The sequence below is a fragment of the Nelusetta ayraudi genome, unplaced genomic scaffold (genome assembly GCF_046127955.1).
Source record: "Nelusetta ayraudi isolate G7.1 ecotype Tasmania unplaced genomic scaffold, CSIRO-AGI_Nayr_v1 ptg000111l, whole genome shotgun sequence".
NCBI classification, from domain to species: Eukaryota; Metazoa; Chordata; class Actinopteri; order Tetraodontiformes; family Monacanthidae; genus Nelusetta; species Nelusetta ayraudi.
The window spans coordinates 885001-907088 of record NW_027466161.1 but is presented as its reverse complement, the minus strand read 5'-3'; the positions used below and the strand labels follow the sequence as shown (position 1 = coordinate 907088).

At 46.0% G+C, this 22088-nt stretch overlaps 2 protein-coding genes across 3 annotated transcripts in view; one reads left to right on the top strand and one right to left on the bottom strand.

Annotated features, from left to right (window-relative positions):
* Nucleotides 1-5037: 5037 nt before the first annotated feature.
* cdkn1cb (cyclin dependent kinase inhibitor 1Cb) lies at nt 5038-7731 on the bottom strand. Its single transcript, XM_076049219.1, has 3 exons — nt 7002-7731; nt 6737-6854; nt 5038-5800 (listed from the first exon to the last, which is right to left on the bottom strand). The coding sequence occupies exons 1-2, from the start codon at nt 7531-7533 to the stop codon at nt 6739-6741; spliced, it is 648 nt and encodes a 215-aa protein (XP_075905334.1). The 5' UTR covers nt 7534-7731; the 3' UTR covers nt 5038-5800; nt 6737-6738.
* A 5274-nt stretch (nt 7732-13005) lies between these two features.
* ptdss2 (phosphatidylserine synthase 2) overlaps nt 13006-22088 on the top strand; it is a 14872-nt gene continuing 5789 nt past the window's right edge. For both annotated transcript variants that reach the window (XR_012929265.1, XM_076049267.1), the window contains exons 1-8: nt 13006-13270; nt 14003-14370; nt 17475-17576; nt 19385-19467; nt 19966-20033; nt 20362-20496; nt 20985-21035; nt 21802-21915. Coding sequence is in view for 1 of the 2 variants with exons in the window: in XM_076049267.1 (XP_075905382.1) it covers nt 14159-14370; nt 17475-17576; nt 19385-19467; nt 19966-20033; nt 20362-20496; nt 20985-21035; nt 21802-21915 (765 nt within the window). In the remaining variant the exon portion in view is untranslated. The remainder of the gene's footprint in view (nt 13271-14002; nt 14371-17474; nt 17577-19384; nt 19468-19965; nt 20034-20361; nt 20497-20984; nt 21036-21801; nt 21916-22088) is intronic.

Sequence of the window (22088 nt, the reverse complement as noted above, 5' to 3'; positions counted from 1 at the left end):
TCATGTGTTTTTCTAGTTGTGTGCCGGAATGACGACGATGAGATTGTTGCGCTGTTCTGCCCGATGAGGTCAAATCAATAATGTGACCTCTTCACCTTCCCGGGTGGGAAGATTGGCCAGCCATCGGAATCCCTCAGGCTGCGCTGGGAAACTGGGAAGATGTTCTCCACTGACTGCATTTAACACACACCAATATTTAGCAGGTTATATCAGCTGTGATTGTATTGATTGTAGCCTGCACCTGAGTCTGTATTGAAGCTGTTTAGTCCAACTAATAAGGTTAACAATACAAAGGCCAGCTGGAGATTTGATTGGACAGTCAGTGTCAGATTAATCACAGTTTACGCAGTGTGTGTGTGTGTGTGTGTGTGTGTGTGTGTGTGTGTGTGTGTGTGTGTGTGTGTGTGTGTGTGTGTGTGTGTTGCCTTGACAGACTAAAAAAAAGAGGAACAAAACCATAGTCACAACTGCACTAAATGCTTAGAATGCTGGGAAATTCAACAACAATTTAGAAATTGTGAATAAGTTAGATGGTGTTTGGTTCCTATTCTATTCAGATTACATGTTATATTCTAGTGTTTCATTTCTTATCATTTCCTATTGTTGGGCAGACTGCGGACTGAACCTTCTGTTTTTCTAACGTTGTCTTTCAGACTTGTTGCAAAGCTGCTGGTTGGGTTTCACCATACCAGCCACGATACAAAACCTCTACATTGGCCACCAGGAGAAAACAACTTGCAGCCTTGGCTTCGGTCAGCGGCAGCAGTAGCAGTAGCAGCGGCAGCAGCAGCGGCAGCAGCAGCGGCAGCAGCTCAGACGGCGCATTAATCGGCCCCATCACGTTATGAAACATCGTCAAAGCTCGGCTCTTTTCTTCTGAGCGGCATTAAATCCGATCCGCTTGATGCGTGGGGAGAGCAAAGTGAATTAGAAAATCAAGGGTGGGGGGATGGGGGGTGATTAACCCCCCTACTGCCCCCCATACCCACCTCCTCCCTCCACCCTCCGCGGCTCCAACCGAGACCAAAGTCGGGATGTAAAGAAAAGGAGGGAGCGGAGAAAGAAGATATTTGAAAAGCTGCCACGAGTTCGCTGCCACGCCGCCTCCTGCGTGGACTGAGCCGCGCGCTTTGTTACCAGCAGACATGAATACTGAGTGGATGTAAAGAGGAGGTGGAGGAGGAGGAGGAGGAGGGAAGAAGCCCAGGAGAGAGAAGAAACAGGCGGAGAAAAACAGAAGACCTAAACAACAAAACATTGGAGCGTGTCAGCATTGACACGAACCACCGCTCTTTTTGTCGTCTTTTTTTTTTTTTTTTTTTTTTTGCATATGTGTGTGTGTGTGTGTGTGTGTGTGTGTGTGTGTGTGTGTGTGTTTTGTTTTTTGTTTTTTGTTTTTTGGCAATAAAGTTCCTTTAATCCTGGAGAAGGAAAATAAAAAACTAACTCCACCTGTTGAATGTGAGGCGTTCTTGTGCAAACGTGTGAAGATGATGATTGGAGAAAAGTGCTGTTTGTCACTGTGCGTCACCTGTTCATCACTGACGCGCAAACAAACAAAGAGGGAAAGGGGGGGGGGCGAGCCTCCGCCGGATACAATCACCTTTATGCAAACACGTGGGCCTCAGTCTGCCCACTTCACCCCTGGAGTGGAGGGTGGGTGGGGGGGTGCACAGGTGTCCAAAGAACCTCCCCTGTGATTTGAATGCGCGCGGTGCGTAGCGAGCATCAGCGCCAGAAAAGGAGGAGAAACAAAGCAAAGTGAGTGGACACTGTGGACTAGAGAGACGTCGGTAAAAGCGAGCTTTGACTGCTGAAATAGGTTTTGACGTTATCTGTTTAATGTCGATATGTTTTATTCTCTTGAAAGAAGAGAATTTAGAGAGAGAGAGACGCAAAGTTCTTCTCAACTGCAGTGTTCAAATGTGGTGGAAATATTGATTGTTGAAATAGAATTTCCTCCTGGTAATGTTACGAGCTCAGATTTATGTAATAATATGTTTATGTATAATAATGTTGCACTTGACTTGTTTATAACTATTATTATTATTATTATTATTATTATTATTATTATTATTATTATTATTATTATTGCGTGGAGGCCAGACTTGAGGGCCTTATTCGGCCCAGATTCGTCCTGCTATATACAGAAATAAATAACTAAAAAGATTTGGTGATTTCAGAGGTGTGTGTGTGTGTGTGTGTGTGTGTGTGTGTGTGTGTGTGTGTGTGTGTGTGTGGAGGGGGGGGGGGGGGGGTCAGGGAGCTTTAACTCGGTGACAAAGCCTCATTTGCAGGTCAATGCGATGGCACACTCGCCTCTTCTCTCCTCCAGCTCGCCTTTGTTCCCTGTCGCCTGCGCGGTGCCAGATGGTCATGGAAAATGCTAATTCCCTCCGGCTCATTTTTTTTTTTTCTTCCTTTCTATATTTAATTGCAGTCTTGCAGACGGAGCCGTTAATTGTGTGTTTTGAGAGGAAAATGCGATTTAAGAGTCCCCCCCCCCCCCGTCTTCTTTCAGTTTGGATATTTTGGTTGCAATATTTGCACCAATATTTGCACTCAAAGCCACTGACGCACGGTACGTCAGTGCGCGTCAGTGTGTGTCTGCAGCAGAGCCTTGTGTCCCTTTTTGAAACTTTGGAGGCACTTAAAGCACGTGATTGATGAGAGTTTATTGGCAGTATGACGAATTGCCGGCAGCGAGGCAGCGTGTTCCGTATTGTGCGCACACATTCATCACGGAATTATTTAAGACCGATTTTCACATCGAGTGACTCATCACAACTCAAATCACATCGTCGTAGATATTTCATGCAAACGAATCGCAAGTGGAAAAAAAAAAAAAAAAAAAAAAAAAAATTAACAGCAGTTATTTGTGTTTTCTTGTATTTTGAAGATGCATTCAATGATTAATTCGTTTTCAAACGTGGATTTTGATAAACTATTAGAGATGAATGTTTGAATAGATGCGCAAATTAATGCCGATTTCATCCGTCATCATTTTTTTAATGCTGTTTTTATTTGTTATTTATTTATACAGTGTTTTTACTGGTGCTGCTCCCACTGGAACACGAATTTCCCTGAGGGAACTCCCTTTGATGAATAACATTTTCTATCTAACTATCTATCTATCTATCTATCTATCTATCATTTTGTGTGATGAAGTTTATTTTCGCGTTTCATCGAATGACAAAAAAAACAACAACTATTAAAACTAAAACTTGTCACTGCATGAAAATCAAAAGGAGAGCTTGGAGAGGATTTGATCCGATTAGAGCAAATGACACTTGATGACATCTCAGTGACTACTGAGACAAATGAAAGGGTGGATGTGGGCCGGAGGTCAGCGGACCCTGAAGGGCCCATCAGGCCGTTTGTGTGCGTCCATCAGCAGCTGGCTGTGTAATTATATTCGCTGCCTGTTAATGAGTTCTCCATGCTCGCTGTCATCTCTTCCCTTCACGTCCATCATACAAACAGCGGGCCTGGATTAAGTCATACTGTAATTGCCACGCACGCTGCACTACAGTATGGAGCCGATTTAAAGCGTAAAATAACACATCCGGTCACTGCCGAAGGCGCTGTACAAAGCAGGTGGAATCAGTCACGGTGGTTGGACAACCAAATTATAACATTTACCGATCACAGTGCATCTTCTGTTTGAGAAGTTTAGAGAGCTCCAGCCCGGGCCTCAACATGTGACCTTTAATGCAATGCCACAAATCCAAGCAAATTTGGGGTAAACGAACGCGGTTTGGGCTTCTATTGATTGGGACAAATTTTTGCGCAGCTGTGGGGACAAATAAAGGAAGAGCCCTTTAACTCGACGTCCAATATCCAACATAGAAGGGGGACTTCATTAAAGTAACACATGAACAGCTGTTGTCTTTAACATGTAAACTATTGTGAGTTTAAAACTGCGCTGAATGGAGCCTCGCAGCTCCCCGTGGGCATATGGGCGTTAATTAGCTGGATATAGCCATAGATTAATTATAATATTTTTTCGCCCCTCCGTATCAATAGAGCAGCCGGACAAAGTGTCTTTTGTTCTCTGATGCAGGACATTCTGTGGCTGACTGAATGGGTCTTGGCTATGTCTACATGGATTTGCCATATGGCAACAAAAAGGAAAGAATGGAGCCGGAGAGTGCTTTGTGTTGGAAATCAGAACAAGGCCGTCAGGGCTTATGGCTGTATGGAGCTGACAAAGTCACTCTGGCAATCAAAAGTCTCCATTTTCATCAAAAACATTCGTGTCACACAGTGGAAGTGGCTCAATCTGACGGCGGAACCAAGGAAAAGTTATTATTTTAAAAGACGTGTCAGGCTTCAAGCGCGTCCGCAGAAAGCGGCTGCAGTGTGCCAATCCAGACTGCTGCTGCTGCTGCTTTTGGCTTCTTTCAATTAAGGCTAAACTTGCAAGTATGACCTGCTGAATGGTTTGTTTCAATAGACAAGGACAATTACAAAGAAAAGACTAGTAGTTTTCTTTTTGCAGCCTCTGGCAGGTGGCCTCCACGCCCGGTGTATCCACGGCGGGGTAAACACAGTGTGTGTGTGTGTGTGTGGCTCTTTAGAGGGCTTGTCGAGTGCGGCTGCGTGTGGGGGTGTCGTGGTTGTGGGACAAAGCGAGGATCCAAAGGCAGCTGCTGCTTCTTTAGAGGAGCGAAAGGCCCTTTAAATCCCGGCCGGCCTATATCCCACAGCTGCCACGCCAGCCCAGGCTGCACCTCTCAATGCGTTTGTGCCCCCGCAAGGTAGATATAATATAACCTGGGCCCAGCAGGAGCGCACGCTCAGGAACGAGCGCAGTCAAAACACGCAAACACACTCACAATAACACACAATGTATTTTTCCGTTACTGAAATTATTACATTTAATTTGAAAATGTTTTGAACTTAAATATATGAAAATTAAGCAAAAAAAAAAGAAAAGAAAGAAAGTCCGTTTAAACACTTACAAAGTTCACATAGCCATTTCTAATAAAGTCTAAATGGGAAAAGGGCAGAAAAACACACAAGCTGCACCAAAGCTGAGGTGAAAACTCTTTATTCTCATCTTTTGAAAGGCATAGTTAAGGCCCCTTGTGGGACACACACACACACACACACACACACACACACACACACACACACACACTCACAGACACACACACCGGCTCAGACACACAAAGAAATCTATTTTTCAAGTGTGGGCTACTATAGGGGAGCTACATGATTGCAAACAAAAAAATATATAGATATACCACAACAGAAAACAGAGATAATAAAGTTAAAAATAAAAATAAGCCCATGTGGCTAAATTAACAAGACAACAAACAAATATAAAGTAACATAAATAAATTATAAGTTAAAATAGCTTTAAAATATACATTAACAGAAAAAAATGAACAGAAATAAACGAATTTTTAATCTATTGTCTCTATAAAGCTGTACACTTTTGGCCAGTGTAGACAATTATTCTTAATTTAGGATTGCACAGATGTTAAAACATTTAACACTGTCGAGTGGCTGGATGCAAAAGCAACGATGATGGATGCTACATTTGTACTGGATACGAAGTCATTCGGCGATATTCATCCTCTCCTCCCAACCCAAACCGTTCAGTCCTGAGAGTCTGCTCCGGGGCTCCGGCTGCGCTTCGCCGGGACGCAGCGCCACGAAGCAGCCGACCGGTTGGGCTTCCTGCTCGGCTCCCCACACCGGGTAGCACCAAGGAGTCGTTCCATCCACGAACGAACGAAAAAAATATATATGTGTGTGTATATATATGCGCGGGCAAATAGTGCAAATCCACCTGAGGAAACAAAAGAGAAACAAAGGGAGAGAGGAAAAAAAGTGGTGAGTCTCTGGGGAGAGTTGTGTTTCCGTGCCGGGGAAAACCCCTTGAGTCAGCGGTTCTTCGGAAAGCGGCGGAGGGAGCAGGAGGCAACAGCCCGGCGGAGGGAGGCTCCGGCCGGGCAGGAGGCGGAGCCCTGTGGCGGCGCCTTTTCCCGCCACATTGTGACGCAGCTCCCCTCCCCCCACCGCCTTACTACAGCAGCAGCTCCCACTACTATCACTACTACCGCACCGCTGCTGCCATTTCACACACACACACACACACACACACACACACACACACACACACACACACACACACACACACACACACACACACACACCTCACGTAATCATTTACGGGAAAAACATCACAAATCTACCGGTTTTCATGGAAACTACAGGTCGATAAGCTAATGCTAACCCTGACCCCAGTCCCGTGCGATGCGTACGTGTCATGCCAGAGCTTTTTTTTTTTTTTTTTTAAATAAATAAATAAATAATAATTTAAAAAAGTATTTTATTTTTTATTTTATTTTATTTTTTCCAGATTTACCAAAGGCATTTTTTTTTTTTTTTTTTTTTGTCCTTTTTGTCAACGCGTATAAAGAGGAAACATAAAATTGCTCGTAGTGAAACGGCTGTGTTTTGGACCCAATTGCACTACAGCAGACACGCAGGTGAAATTGAACGCGTCTTAAATCATGGACTCAGGCAGGACAAGGCTGGTCAATCGGGGCAGGCAAAGTTGACTGGAGAGCCATCAAGCAGCTCGTGTGTGGCGAGCAGGACTCTTTCGAGCCAAAGAACAATCTAGCATGGAATGCGTGGTCTTTATAGTTTTAGAACGGAGTCGCTTTGGTGTTAGACGAGACCTAAGTGGGGAACAGAATGTTCAAACTGTGGCTCGTACCTTCAACGAATCCTCTTCCGCGGAGTGTGTTCCACCGTGATTGGAGACTTGGAGTGATGGCAAACACTCGGATCGCTGCTTCTCCTCTCAGCGGTCCTCTTTCGTTTGACGAAGTAGTCTGAAGAAACAACAGCAACAAGAGGGGGGGTTATATATTGAGAAGCGAGACAACGGGAAATCTCCTGGCCCCGTAAATGCCACACGGCTGATCAGAATGGTGGTAGAAAAGTTAGTGATAAACGCAACTCCTATCTAACCGACTTACCGGTGATGTGTGTGTTGCTGTTGTCAGTAGTTTCCGTCCTCTTGCGTCTCACGCACGGCGACCGTGTGTGAGTCGCCTTCCCTGAGTTGAGCTTGTATGCTCGGTTCTCCTGGTTGACCTCCGCGGGAGATGCGGGGCTGCTTTCAGGGCTGCTGCCGGGCAGCGCCAGGCGCTCCAGTACATCCATGCTGGGGCTCTCGGCCAGGATGGAGTCCGCCGAGCTCGGCTGCCTGAGCGGCGCGCTCCTGCTCCTGTCAGCCGACTCCCGGTAGAAGGCTGGGCTTCGCTCCACCTCCACCTCCTCCCACTGGTAGTCCCCATCCAGCGGGGTGTCGGTGTCGAAATCAAAGTTCCACCGCTGCTGGTCCCGCTCGGAAATCTCCCGCAGCTTGTCCTTCATGTCCCGGCTCAGCTCTTCGTGGTCGACCGGTCCGAAGAGGTTGCGGCATACGCTGGTGCGCCGGTGGAGGGGGAAGGTCCTCCGGGCCGCCAGCCTCTCCAGCGCCATACTCGACAGATGAACGTTGGACATCTCCAAAAACAACGAGGAAAAAAAAAATCTCGCAGACCAAGTTCCAGAATTTGGGACAAAAAGATGGTGGGAAGTCGATCCCTGATACGCCAACAGGTCTCGCTGTTGTTGTGTTGTCCTTCCTTCTCCGAGCTCCGCTGTCTCTCCTCCTCCTCTCGGCTCTGGGCTTTAAATGTACCTTCAGCAGTCAGATGTGGACTATATAACCTACTATCAGTCAGACGAGCTAGACAGGGGCGTCCCCTCTCATTGGCTGCTCCCAGGTCGGACCCTCCCCCTTAAGCGAAGTGACACGCACAACCCCCACCCTGCTTCCCCGCTGGCCCCTGCCTGGTGCCGTTTGGCTCTTCGTCAAGCAAAGCGCAGCGTTCGGATTGTTTTTCTGCATGTAACCCCCCCTCTCCCCAACACATCCCCCCTCCCAACTGGGACCCCCCCCCCCCCCTCAAACCACCCCATCCTGTGCGTGTCAGCGGCGCAGCAGAGTTGCACAATACATTATACGCGTATTTTACGCGTATAGGTACTATTTGGTTATTTGGAGGTGTGTATTATCAGATCATCTTTCACCGTCATCCACTAAGAGTATTAACCCAGTGCGCCACCCGCGGGGGATAAACACAGAGTCACGCTGTGACGCTGCTGCGAGGATGTGCTTGTGTGTATTTGTTGTCGGTCTCCACTCAGTGTGTTTTGGCGTGATAACAGAAATGGAAGCTCGGAGTCGCTGTTACAATCCTCAGACCCGGTGTTGGACCCCCTGCATGTACGACATGCACCCTCCTGGCCAAGCACACACACACACACACACACACACACACACACACACACACACACACACACACACACACACACACACACCTCAGTAATCACTCACTCACAGCAGCTTGACGTTACGTCTGGGAACAAAGAGAAAGAGAAAGACATCGAGGACGTGTTTTACTCTGAGATGATGGAATCAAGACCGAGAGTTGCAATCATAGCAAAGAGTTGTTAACTAGACCGTAATAGTGATTGAGTAGACTTGACACTGTTTCAATAAATCGGGTATAAATCAGTAACTCATAGGTACTAATCACAAATCAACAAATCAGGTCACATTCCGATATTATTGCACCTCTAACACAAAGTGCTGCTGTGCAGAGGCTCGGGCGTAGCTGCGCACTTCCAAAAACAACGTATCAGCGTTACGTGGAATTAACAGCGGTGTTGGGTTTCACCGCGCAGGGGTGAAGTCATAAATCACTGCTGGCAACACGCCAGGGTGAGCGAGTTCGTGCGTTCTGGATATTAACGACTCGGGTGAATTATTGGGAATTATTGACAGTAGCTCGGGTGTCCAAAGAAAAGTCGTAACTTTCTCGTGCCGTGACTCTGTGCGAGATCGTGGAAGCTCCAGTCGGCTGCGTTCGCACCGAGTCAGCGAGCCCAGGCAACGCCTTAAGCGCAGTAGTTGGTGTACAGTGACCCTCAGCGGTCAAACCCGGGTACTGCCACACCGCCCGAGGTAACGCCATTGATATGTAAAATCGATCAAATCAAATTAAGTTGTGTTTGATTCTTAATCATCGGCACATGGCGAGGGTTTGATGTGTATTCCAGTTGTCTTCACAGCTGGAAGCTTTTTGATCAAAAACCCTTCAATCAACTCTGTTTTTTGTTTGTTTGTCAGACATGTGACACCTGGCATGTGACTGTGATCAGCTCAGTCAGTGACTTACAAATTAACCCACATCACACTTGGAGCTTCAGTCACATGTCAGACCACCAAGGGAGAGTTTGGACGTCAGCGGCGTAAATGAAAAGGTTCTCATCAAAATTGATGTTATTGTCATTGTTCTTGTTTTAACACAATCTGCTGTCAATTAACTTGTGGCCTCTATAATATCACCACCGGGCGGTGGAAGCGTGCTGACACATACATATGATATAATTACACATTTATAAATCATTCAATAACCTCACAAGAGACCAAACGTTCTTATTATGGTTATTACGTATCTTATATTCGTATTATTAGGCAAAAATGCTTTTTCTATACGCATTTCATTTTTTTTCATCCAGAGTTTGATTGCAGTAAACCATCAAGGTTGCAGTTTCACTCGCCTCAGTTCAATATCGCCGTCATGATTTCGTCGTTCTGTTCAAGTTGAAGAAATAGCTAATTAATTTCTTGTTTGCGCGCTCCCTCTAGTGGACATATGATAATATCGCTATTTACCAGTACTCTTTCTGTAAATTTAATTTAAAAGTGTTCATGCGTGAAGCAAGCTAACGCTAGATTCAGGGTAAGAGTTGTTGTTTTTTTTTTTAACTTATCTAAATAATTTGCATATTTTAGGAGTAAGAATGACTGAACAAGAAATGGTTGTGCTCGACAGAACCACATGATCCCCACCATCACTTTAGTTTGCTTGCTGATAAATCTCATCAGACCACATCAGTCACATTCCGGTTGTTAACGCAGTTACATTGACTTAAAAATACGGAACCCCTGCTCTGTGCCGTTGCTTTCACGCAACTAACGTTTTAAATGATGCAAAGAAAATGTGCGCATTCATGCAGGTTTACATGGGGAGGATAATTTCAGTTTTGGTTAGTGTGGTGGGGTTAAGCCAAGCAGTGTGTTTTCCTCCATCCTCTATCTCTCTCTCCATGCCTGTCTGAAAAAATAAAGCAGTGCAATTCAACCTCCAAGGGTTTAAATTGCCCTTCAACAGGAAGGCCGATGTCCTCGGGGTAATATGGGGAGTGGGAGAAGTTACTTCCTGGTCAGGATGACCTTTAAAAAATGGAATTCCCTGAACCATACATGAACATTGTATCCTTTACTTTTTGTCCCATTTTCAGTCCTGCCATGATGGAATGATGTTGCTTGGGTTGAGTGCCCCCCCCAACCCCCACTGCAGACAACCTGAACCACTCACCTGTAAAGACCTTTTGATGTCGCAGTGGTCCTGCAGGCACGGCCGCAGGGCCTTTTGCAAGAACAGCAGGTGGTCATTCGATCAAACAAGTATACGCAGCCACTATAAAATGCTTTTTGTCTGCTTGTTGGAAGCTGGCAGTCACATGGCACACCCGACTGGAGCCGTTTCCTGAATGAGTTAGCCGCCGTTTCCTATACAGTGCTTCACTCAACCACAATATCCAGCTGTCTTATCAGATCCTTCATCTGATGTGTCTTTCACAGCACACTACAGATAAATAAATGTAAATAGTTTGTTGTAAATAGATTGCTTGGATTTTTTTTATTGTATATCTTGTAACTACTGTATAGTTTCACCTGCCTTTAACTGTAACTGTAACTACTGTATAGTTTATGTATAGTTTATTTATTATTTTTTTATTCTTCTATTTTCACTTTCTGTATTGCTTTTTGACTGCTGCAACAGTCTAGTTTCCCAATTTAGGATCAATAAAGTCCAATCTAATCTAATCTAATCTAATCTAATCTAATCTAACCAGGGCTTTTTCTTTTCTTTTTCAAAGTTTAAGAATAGATTTTGCTTACAATACTACAAAAAATAAACAGACAAAACGTGCAACAAGAAGAGAAACAAGACTGGAGTCTTGTGCGCTAGCATCAATGTCTCATGCGCCTCTCTCAAAGTGGATTTTAGGCACCATCTCTCAAGAAATCAGCCCAGTCAGACCAGGTGGGAACTGAAGGCCTTGGCAATATGGGCTTTAGAATCATGCCTGGAAACAATGTCAGTACCATTAAGCTAATCTTGTTTGTATGGAAGCAATAAATGTTCAAAGCAGCAGCAGCAGCCAAGAGTGTTTGTTTTTGAATGCAGTGATTTATATAGCCAGCAGTAAAGCATTCTGAGTAAGCTCAAGCACATGTTTAGCACCTTGAGCTACTCATATACAAAAAAAAAAAAAAAATCAAAGGGTGACACAACCATTGTTGTCACAGTTTATGACCTGCGGGAAGCTCATACTGGCTGTTGGGCCTTCTGGCTCTGGGTGGTACTACATGCACTACTGTAAGTCATTACAATAAATTGAGTGGTAAAAATGACTTTGTTAAATCTAAAGCATCACTTGTAAAATCAGAATCGATTAGTAAAAACATAATTGTAAAAATAATGGATAAGTGTCTGAATGAAGTCTATTTGTGAACAGGGAAATGTGCACAGAAAAGAAAAAGAAGTTACCCTTAATGAATCACGTCTTAATCAAGTGGCTGCAATTCATACAGATGCTGATGGAGTAAACTCATTTGATTTTGTTACACTCAGCTTGCAAGCGCAGCTGTTAAGAGAAAAAAACTTTCTTTTTTTTTAATCACATATAGTTTTAATACAAACTATGTTTTGTTATGTCACCAAGTTCATGCTGCCATAGTCATTCGCGGTTGGTCATTGTCTAAGTTCATCATAGTCAAGTTAAATAAAGTTAGTCAAAGAAATGTTCTTTCAAAATCTGAGTCAGAGAGAGACAGCAGTTTGTTTTCAGCAAGGTTGAGATTTCCTGCATTGTTCTGTAAAGCAACTAAAGCTTAGCTGAACTTATTTACCTACTTGTGTTAAAGTAGGTTCGTAAGTTACTCAACCTTTGAACTAAATGTGTTTTTGTGGGTCTCTCTCTCTCTCTCTCTCTCTCTCTCTCTCTCTCTCCCCCTCTCTCTCCATCTCTCTCCAGTTTCAGCAAACAATGCTAGTGCATGAGCTGTTGTATTAAAAGGAAGTGACGGCGTAGTCCTGGCAATGTTGAGTTTGACGGATGTTTTTGTTTGTTTGATGTTGAACTTTGATTATAATGTGTATCACTGTGATGAAGTTACAATAATTTATACAATTTAGTACAAGATGACACAAGGTTACAACACATCATTAGCTGACGCCATCAATCAATCAGTCAATCAATCAGTCAATCAATCAACTTTCATTTGTACAGCGCTAGATCACAGCTGAAGGCGCCTCAAAGCTTCTTTGTACAATCAGAGGAAAACCATGACCCCTGCAGAGCAACAGCAGGAGGCATAGCCAGAGTGTCAGAAGGGCCAGAGTGAGTTGCAGGGTGAACAACACGGCTCTCACAATATAGATGTAGATTTATATAAATGAATAATTCAAATATAGAAATACAGAAGGACATGCATAAATATAAACATGTTGATAGGTAAATGTTATTGTGTAGTTATACAGTAAATTATTATACATATACATAGACTTAAATGTATAGTAGCGGGCTGCTTCAGTTGCTGTCCATGTAGAATGTGTTTGGGAAGTCAAGAGTTCGTGATGGCTCATGATCTGTCGTTGAATCAAGTCCTAGTCACAGAGCCGCCACAGTCATTGTGTAAAGGCACCCAGAACGATTCCGACGCTATTTCCGGTTTGTTTTTTCACTTTCAAAATAAAATGCTTGAAAAAATGTGGCACCCGGTGCACATTTTATTTTGACGATAATTAGGCGGATACGAAGTTGTTGCTTTAACGTAACCGACTCAACCCCCCTGAATGTTCCATGGCTTGAGTGTGTGCGGTGCTGCTCGCATTCAATGCTGCTTCAACGGTTTGTTTTTGTCCGTGTCGCAGAGTGAATCCACAGACGGACGGACGCGGGGCTCAACATCAGTGTGTTCAGCTCAGCTGGCTGTAGGTCACCTTATAACTCACAAAACCAGTTTCGGTTGTTTTTTTCTTTTGGATTCAATGTAGCTTTTTAGCATGTCCTCAGCTCATCCACCGGGACTGCTGTCATAATCCTATCATTGCGGCTGGTAAGTATGCCCCATGCTATCTTGAGTTCAAACCTTAAGAACACTGAACGCAACGCCGGGTGCCGTGACTGAAGACCCCCGCACCGGTCCGGCGCCCCGATAGCAAGGAGGCGGTCCTGGAGGGGTGTCGAGTGTTCTGGCAGGGGGTTAACGGCTAACCAGAATGTTTGTCAACGTAGCCCCTGTTAACAAGGTCACACGGCGGAAGGAAAGAAACTAGCTGCTGTTGTTGAGCGGCTAGCTTAGCTTTGCACAGCAGCTAGCCGCGCTAAACTCACTGACGGCGCAGCTTCGCCCCCTGAACGTCTCAACGCGCTTCATGCGTGACTTTAATCTGAATCAGACGAGCTCACGACGTCATAGTTAAGGTGGTCTCACCGGTGACCACCCACTCCACACCCCACCCATAACACGTGAGGAAGCCGCCGCGCTAACAGCTGCGTCGGTTGGTTTAATCCAGGTGCTGGGCGGTGCTGAGTGAGACAGTCGGAGGAGAAATTCGAATACCAGTCGCATTAACTCCAATCGGACGTCTCTAACTTTAGTCGGATTAACGCGTTTATATGCACTTCCGTTGTCCAGTCATAGTCGGACTAAGGCGATAATTCAGGAGTGTTCTCTGGAGTGTGACGTTAATGTAGTGACTGACATGAATCCCACTCTGCGGGGCTGGGAGGCGTTCAGCGGCTGGACGGGATTTTCAGGTTTCTCGCCCTGCTGTGACCACCACAGGATGCTGCTGCTGCTGCTGCTGCTGTGACAGGCGCCTGGGTGGGGCCGACGTGGATGACGGCGAGCGGGAACAGATAAAGGAGAAAATAAACTTTGCGGGATCGAGTCGAAACATACAAGGAAGAGGAGGAGGAGGAGGAGGAGGAGGAGGAAGCCATGACGAAGGTCGAGTCGAAGAGAAGCAGCGTGGCCGCGATGGTCGCCACCGGCGAGCAGGTCCACAACGGCCAGGCGGAATCCAGCTGCTCGGGAGGCCCTGGAGCCCCGGCCAGCAGGTCACACGTGGTGAAGCAGACCTCCAGGGAGAGTCTGTACCGGAAGAACGCCGAGTGTGAGGTGTACGACGACGGAACCAACACCTTTTTCTGGTGAGTGCACCTTCACTCAGTCAGGGGAATCAGTGCTGGAGGCCCTGGTGGTTGAATTCGGCCGCAGGTGACTGCAGGAGGCTGCTTTCATTGATGCTCAAGGTGAACCGGCACACAGCCCGAGTCACCCTTCCGCTGGTCCGGGAGGATATCACGACCTTGTTCCACACCTACCGACGATTTCAGATAGATTAATAGATAGATAGATAGATAGATAGATAGATGTAGTTTATTGATCCCAAATTGAGAAACTACGCTGTTGCTGCATTGAAAAAGCAGTGCAGAATGAACCATACAGTAGTTAAAGAAACACTCAAATCAATCTATGTACAACAAACAACCAAAGCAGATGTGCAGAAGACAGTCAAATTGTGCAGAGTTTAGAGTCAGAGGCTCGCCTCATAGTGAAAGGATGGCAGAGTTACTAGGAGAAGCTTCTGCTAATGGCAGGACGTCTCCAACGCAAAGCAAAACTAGTGGTGGAGCAGTGGTGGCGCAGCTGATGGGTCAATTAAAAAACAGCAGCGTGAACCGAAATCTCAATGGAAAGGGGTTAAAAATTGCTTCTCCCAGCAAACAGTGCAGTCATTCTGTTTATGTGCTCGCTGTGTGTCTGTGTGTCAGTATCATTACCACAGTGTTGCTTATGAAGGATGTCGCCCCGCAAAGCACAGCCTTTTTTAAAATTGCAATATATTTTTTTCAATTTTTTCCAAGTGAAAAGGTGTTCTGGTGGTCTTAGAGTTCATCTTCATCTTCATGTCCTCCCAGTGATGCGTTCACTGCCTAGTTTCCAGCCAAAGAAGGGTTTCTGTGTGTGTGGTTGTCATGGAGGAAGCATAACTACCAACCATGCGCCCTGCCTTATTTGTACAAATTGGAGCTGAAAAGGATTTTCTTCTTTTTTTTGCCGTGGCTGGAAGTCAACAAGAGTCAGTTTGTGCCGGAGGAAACAGACAAACTCACACAACTTGCAAAGTATTGTTGTGAGAAAAAAAAAAACGCATTTTTCACAACAATACTTTGTTTGTGTTTCTTCAAACTGTGTGATTTTGACCTTCAGTCCCAGGTCAAAGTGATGTTGGTGTGGAAAGGCTCCAGTACACAGACAGTTCTGATGTTCAAATACACCAAATGAATTTTAAATTTTAGCCTTTTGAATAAACATGAAATAATTTTTTCCACTGATGCTGACGTTCACTGTGTTTTTCTGGTGTTTGAACTCCACTCGACCTCCAGACTGGACTATTGCTGCTCCTCTAATGGCTCCTTGGACTGTCTCTGGCTCGCTCTAGCGCCCCCCTGCTGCTCAGCCTTAATCGTTGAGCTTGATTCTGAGAGGTTTAGCTCAGCCTCCCTGTGTGGCAACGCTCTGTTATTTCTGCTGTATCCTTTCACCCCCGGCGTTGTTGTGCTGTCGTCAGGCGGGAGAGACGGCAGGCTGGCCTTCCCTCCCCCGGGGCTCCAGCCAGACAGGTTTGAGGAGCAGGTGGAGCAGGTGGAGCTGTGAGACATGGTGCTAATCACGCCTGTAGGAGAGTCTCAGAGGACTGTGGGCTTTCAGAGGGGGGTGACTGTGGCAAAGGTGCCCTAAATACCTGCAATACATCATTACTTTGGACATTTTTTAATAACACGTCACTCTCATGTAACATTCAGCACCCTTTCTTTACAAAGTCTTCTATGAACGGCTGCAGATTGACACGCTTTTGCAAAAGAATAATCAAGTCTCTCTGTGAAAGTCTTCACAAAAGAGTGTTTTTAACGCTTGTTCTGAGGCTCCTATCAGAACGGCTGGACCTGTTTGATCTTGCAGTGGTTTCATCTGTGACCAAGGCTTCCTGACGCTGCTCTGCATTCTCCTGCCAGCCATGAATCAAGCTGATGGATGAATTGTTTGAGTTGTTTGGCTGTGGTTCATCCGATGCCTTTGTCTAGCCTGATGTGTGATTGCACAGACACACACACACACTCACTCACTCTGTGTTTGGTGTTAATGTTTAATTGCAGAGTTGCTTCTTTAGTTGGATGCCTGAGCAAACAAACCGCAGCGAGACAGAAGGACGCGCCACTATTTGAAAGCACCTTTCCAGCTCTCTGCTCAGTTCCACCCTCTCCCAGTCATTATCTTTGGCCCAGATCTGGACCTCTCTCTCTCTAAAGGCTTCCTGAGGTCATCCTTGCACTGTACATACTGTATGTACCCTGTATGTTCACGCATCTGTGGTGCATCAGTGAAGTGGATAAAGCAAACTTTGCTCCATGGCACCAGATAAGAGCCGCCTATAGCGAGACAGCGTTTGAGTCTGTCCCGTGCAAGGTTTGGCTCCTGGGCTGGTGACATCACAAACTGCCTTCAACTCCACATCAACTTCCCAACAGCATTATTATGGAATATACTGCATGCTACAGTCCAACCGATCACTTAGAATGTATAGTATCAAATTGTAATACTATAGATCAAGGTGTAATATTCACCTTGATCTATGATTTTTATATTGGTAAAAACTTAACATACTACCCATAAATACATACATGTGTAGAATTGTACTACATTGAAAGTCATGTGGTTTTCCTCCACTTGGACCGGTTCTCATATATATGAGTATCACCACAGATCAATCAGGGTTCCAGTGCTCCCAGTTAGCTGCCATCTTGCACCAGCATATTTCTAAGGAAGCCTGGTGTGGACAATCCAGCTGCCTGACAGCACAGCGTTTGGTATTTAGGCTGAACGCTAGGGGGCGCGCTCAAATAAACCCACCAAGAAGAAGAAGAAGAAGAAGGTGGAGCAGGTTTGGGTGCACAGGGCCACTGTAGTTCACTGGCAAGGTCAGGAGAGGGAGGGGGAGTGAAAGATACTGCAATCTGAAATGTGACCACTAGATGTCGCTGTTTCTTCGTCCAAATCTCCAAATATTTCACACTGGACCTTGAATAATATTGATGTTCCTCAGTGATTGAACTCTGTTATGGATGTTGACACTGACCAGTCAGAGAGGTGTATTTTGGGGAGATGATGGGCTAGCCTGGTGAGTGAGGGGCCAGAGGTCAGCTTATCTCCTCCCTGGCTGTTGTGTAAGTGTGAGTGTTGCTGTGTGCAGGCGAGCCCACACACTGACGGTGCTCTTCATCCTGACCTGCGCCCTGGTCTACGTCACGCTGCTGGAGGAGACCCCCCAGGACACGGCCTACAACACCAAGAGGTAGGTGGGCGGGCCGATGGGTGGGCTGGTGGGCGAGTCGGGGGGCCGGTGGGTGGGCGGGCCGCGCTAGGCACCTTCCCCCTCGGCTGGACAGATGGAACTGGTTTGTCGAGATGCTTCCATGTTTCCAACGAAAGAGACGCACTTAGTTTGCAGCCCTCAGTGTTTCAACCTGGCGTTGACTGACTGAGCTACAAATACCAAGAAACTGAAGAGGAATTCAGTTATTAATGTTCAGCATCTAATAATAATAATATAATAATAATACATTTTATTTATAGAGTGCTTTTCAAAGTTCTCAAAGAAAAGTTAAAACACATCAGAATCAAATTTGCTGTAGAAATACTAAAAATATACCAACAAGTAAATCAAAGATATGGAGTAAAATAAGGGCAAACTGGGAGATGACATCTGGGAGGTGACAACTGTAGCAACAATTGTAGTTAATGGGTAACAGAAAAACAGTAATTAAGCACTAAAAGCAGTGTGGAAAAGGTGTGATTTGAATGATGGCAGGTCAGTACAGTCACGGGTGGAGGGTGGGAGTGAGCATCTGTCTTTTTCTTACTGCAGCAATTTGAAGCGGACCAAGTTGAAGTTCTTGATGTGCAGTAATTCTCCAGTGTTGCATAAAAGCCTGAGGAAACAGGAAGTGAGACAATGGATTCTTGGAAGTGATTTAGATTCAGCACAGATTGGTTCCTCCGAAGAACAACAACAAACTGTGTTTTTCTGCTTCTGTCATCACTGTGAAAGGTCTCACTGAAGCCTTGTTTCATCGGTTGCCAAGACCGACGACTTGGCTTCTGTGTAAACTAGCGCTTCCTATCATCAACCTCGTTGTCGTGCAAGCAGCAGAAACCACTTGGACTGGAATTTATTCCACACTGTTTTTTTTTTACCGTTTTTATCCCTTTGGACTGAGTTCATACCTATAAAAAAAAAAAAAAAAAAAAATCAATCCAGTTGGTTTTGACCTGGTTAATGATAAGCTGGAGTTTTATCGGAATGCAGAGAGGCATGTGGGGAGGTGGGTGGGGTCTTCCTGACGTGATGGTGGTGGGCGGGGGTGTAGGTCAGGGACGGTGGGATGTGTCTTAACAGGATTTACTGCATTCGGCGCAGTGGGACTTATGAGGATGAACGACGCTGAAGTTGGCACCACATTCGCTTCTTAATTTTCCATTCCACCTTAAAAAAAAATCCGCAATTCGACCGCTAGATGGCTGCACTTATCCCAACACTTTTCAACATATAAAATTCAGCGAATCATTATGCCTATGTTGAGGTGGATTTTTTTCCCCCAAAATTATACAGTAGAAATGGACATGTGAGGTATCATTGTAAAGCGTGGGAGCTCTACTATCACAATCAGTTGACGTATTTCACGGGAAATCATTTTTGGCCTTTTGGGGGGACTCCAAAGTTGACAACTTTGAACCCCTCAAGAAGCGCCCACGCCAAATTAGGGGCTTCTAGCACGTGAGGAACCTAAAAACCCGAACCCTAATTTCAGCCTTAACGCTAACCCTAATGCCATACAAGTCTATGGGGGTCAAAGGTCAACTTTGTCCTAGAGACGTGGGGCCACTTGCTTTGTCATCAGGATCCCTCAAGAAGCGCCCACGCCAAATTAGGGGCTTCTAGCGCGTGAGGGACCCCGAAACCCTAACCTTAATTTCAGCCTTTAGCGTAACCCTAATGCCATGCAAATCTAATCTAAAATCTCTGATGTTAAATTGTCTCTCAATCAATCAATCAATCAATCAATCAATCAATCAATCAATCAATCAATCAATCATCTGCAGGGGGATTGTGGCCAGCATCCTGGTCTTCCTGTGTTTCGGAGTGACTCAAGCCAAGGATGGGCCCTTCACCCGCCCACACCCAGGTAAGACTGCACCACCTGTCTGTGTGAGAGCAGCAGTGCAGCTCTAGAATGTGAGCAGACGACTCCATCATGTCCAGCGTATAAAAGCAGCCACCTTCATCCAACTGTGACCTTTTTAAACAGTGAGAAGCAGAAAATCATCTTCATAAAGTCTTTTCCATGTCAGTCAGCCAGTAGAACGCTGCAGTTGTTGAGGCTGAGCTCTGAGCTAATGCTAAGCTATGGTCAGCAGCCAGGTGTGGAGGCTCAGGTGTGATGGACATACTGGCCGCTGGTCGTCGATGACGACGCTGCTGCTGCCTTGGAGTTTCTTATCCTGTCCAGAATGGTTCTTATATTTTTTTCTTTAATTACTTATCTGCTCCTCCGTCCAATCACAACGCACGCAATGCAGCTGGTGTTGTGTTTCTGTATATGAGAGTGCAGAGTTTCTCCTCCAGTCTAACCATCACCCTCTGTCTCCCTCCCCCCCCCCCCCTCCCCTCTTTCTACCGACAGCCTACTGGAGATTCTGGCTGTGTGTCACCGTCGTCTACGAGCTCTTCCTCATCTTCATCCTCTTCCAGGTGGGAAATCACATCAGAATGTTGTTATTTTTATTGTTATTTTTCCTCAGCGGAGGAGCTGACTGAAGCTTTCATCTCCGCTGCCCCTCGTGCTGCCACATCATTCACCATTACCTCTGTGACTGAGCCTCGCACTCACAGTTGCACCGTGTAAAACCTTTGAGTCACGCGAGTCCACTTGAGCAGCAGAAGACGGGCGCTTAAAAAAAATGCTTTCATTCTTTGGTTTAATGAAAACAACCTGGCTTTGTCCTGCGTGTCTGCTCAGACAACAGAGCGAGACGACGTGTTTGTAAGGATTTCTCTCTCTCTCTCTCTCGGGTTGCAGACGGTGCACGACGGACGACAGTTCATGAAGTACATTGACCCCAAGCTGGGCGTGCCGCTGCCTGAGAGAGACTATGGAGGCAACTGCCTCATCTACGACCCTGGGAACACCAGCGACCCCCTGCACAACCTCTGGGTGAGGCTGCCTGCCATCTTCTTCTCCATCATCGTCATCGTCATCTTTAGCTTGTTGCTTTCTCCAGGATGGAATATTGAGTGGGACGTTTCTACCCTCAGCCGTGGGGCTGCAGCTGGTGTCACGCTGCACGCTCATAGACGCCAGTCACCTGGTTGCAGCCGGGCTGAGCTGAGACGCCAGTCACCTGGTTGCAGCCGGGCTGAGCTGAGATGCCAGTCACCTGGTTGCAGCCGGGCTGAGCTGAGACGCCAGTCAGCTCCAGTCACCTGGTTGAACTGGGGCTGAGCTGAGATGCCAGTCACCTGGTTGCAGTCGGGCTGAGCTGAGACGCCAGTCACAGCCAGTCACCTGGTAGAACTGGGGCTGAGCTGAGACGCCAGTCACCTGGTTGCAGTCACCTGGTTGCAGCCAGGCTGAGCTGAGAAGGATGATGTTGGTTTTGAAAGCCGTCAGCAGAAGTCAACGCGCTGGGTTTGTCTCCACAGGACAAGATGGACGGCTTCGTCCCGGCTCACTTCCTGGGATGGTACATCAAGGTAGCTGCCGTGGTGCTCCACCACCACCACCACCATCACCACCACCTCACTGTACTGGTTCAGTCCAGCAGCTGTGTGATCCTGCATGTCCAGTGCATTCTAAACTATTGTTAGAAACTATTTTTCGGTCGGTTACATCACAGCAGGCATTTAATCTGGGCTCAAGCCAAACACCAGCTGACAGTTCTTGGCAAAATAAATAAAAGCCATATTTCTAAAACTTCCACAAAGTACAATTGCCATTGGCAGGTGTTTCCACTGAATGGCGTGAAGATCATCGGCCGTCGTTCTGGTCAGATCTGGTCTGGTGAGCCCCCACTGTGAGGAGGATGGAGGGATGAGCAGCTGTTTGAGTTGCTGCTGCTTTTATCATAAAATATTTCATCTCTTCCTCCTCCTCTGTCCAATCACAACACGCCATTTTACACTAATACACTAGTAATACTACGCTGATACACTAGTAATACTACACTAATATACTAGTAATACTACGCTAATACACTAGTAATACTACACTAATATACTAGTAATACTACGCTAGTATTCTAGTAATACTACGCTAATACACTAGTAATACTACACTAATAGTCTTATATAGAGAAGGGACCCGGTGGACCCTTCCGGCTTCACTGGACCTTCAGGGTCGTCAGCCTGCTGCTGCTCTTTGAAGATGGTTGCTTCTCATCCACTCAGAGCTGTGTGGAACACATTGTTTTCTTCCTCCTCCTCCTCATCTTCCTCCCTCTCTGCGCTCTTGCTCTCTCAGACGCTGATGATTCGGGACTGGTGGATGTGCATGATCATCAGTGTGATGTTTGAGTTCCTGGAGTACAGCCTGGAGCACCAGCTTCCCAACTTCTCAGAGTGCTGGTGGGACCACGTACGTACTCGCATCTCTCCGCTCCCTCGTTCCCGCTTTCCTCTTTTCAGTTTGTTCCAAGAAGTAAAAAAAATAAGTAATGTGTAAGAAATATGTTTTGCGTTAACATTTATTCAAAATATCGACTTCTGCTCTGTGACCTTTGACCTGACGACCCTGCTGCTGCTGCTGCT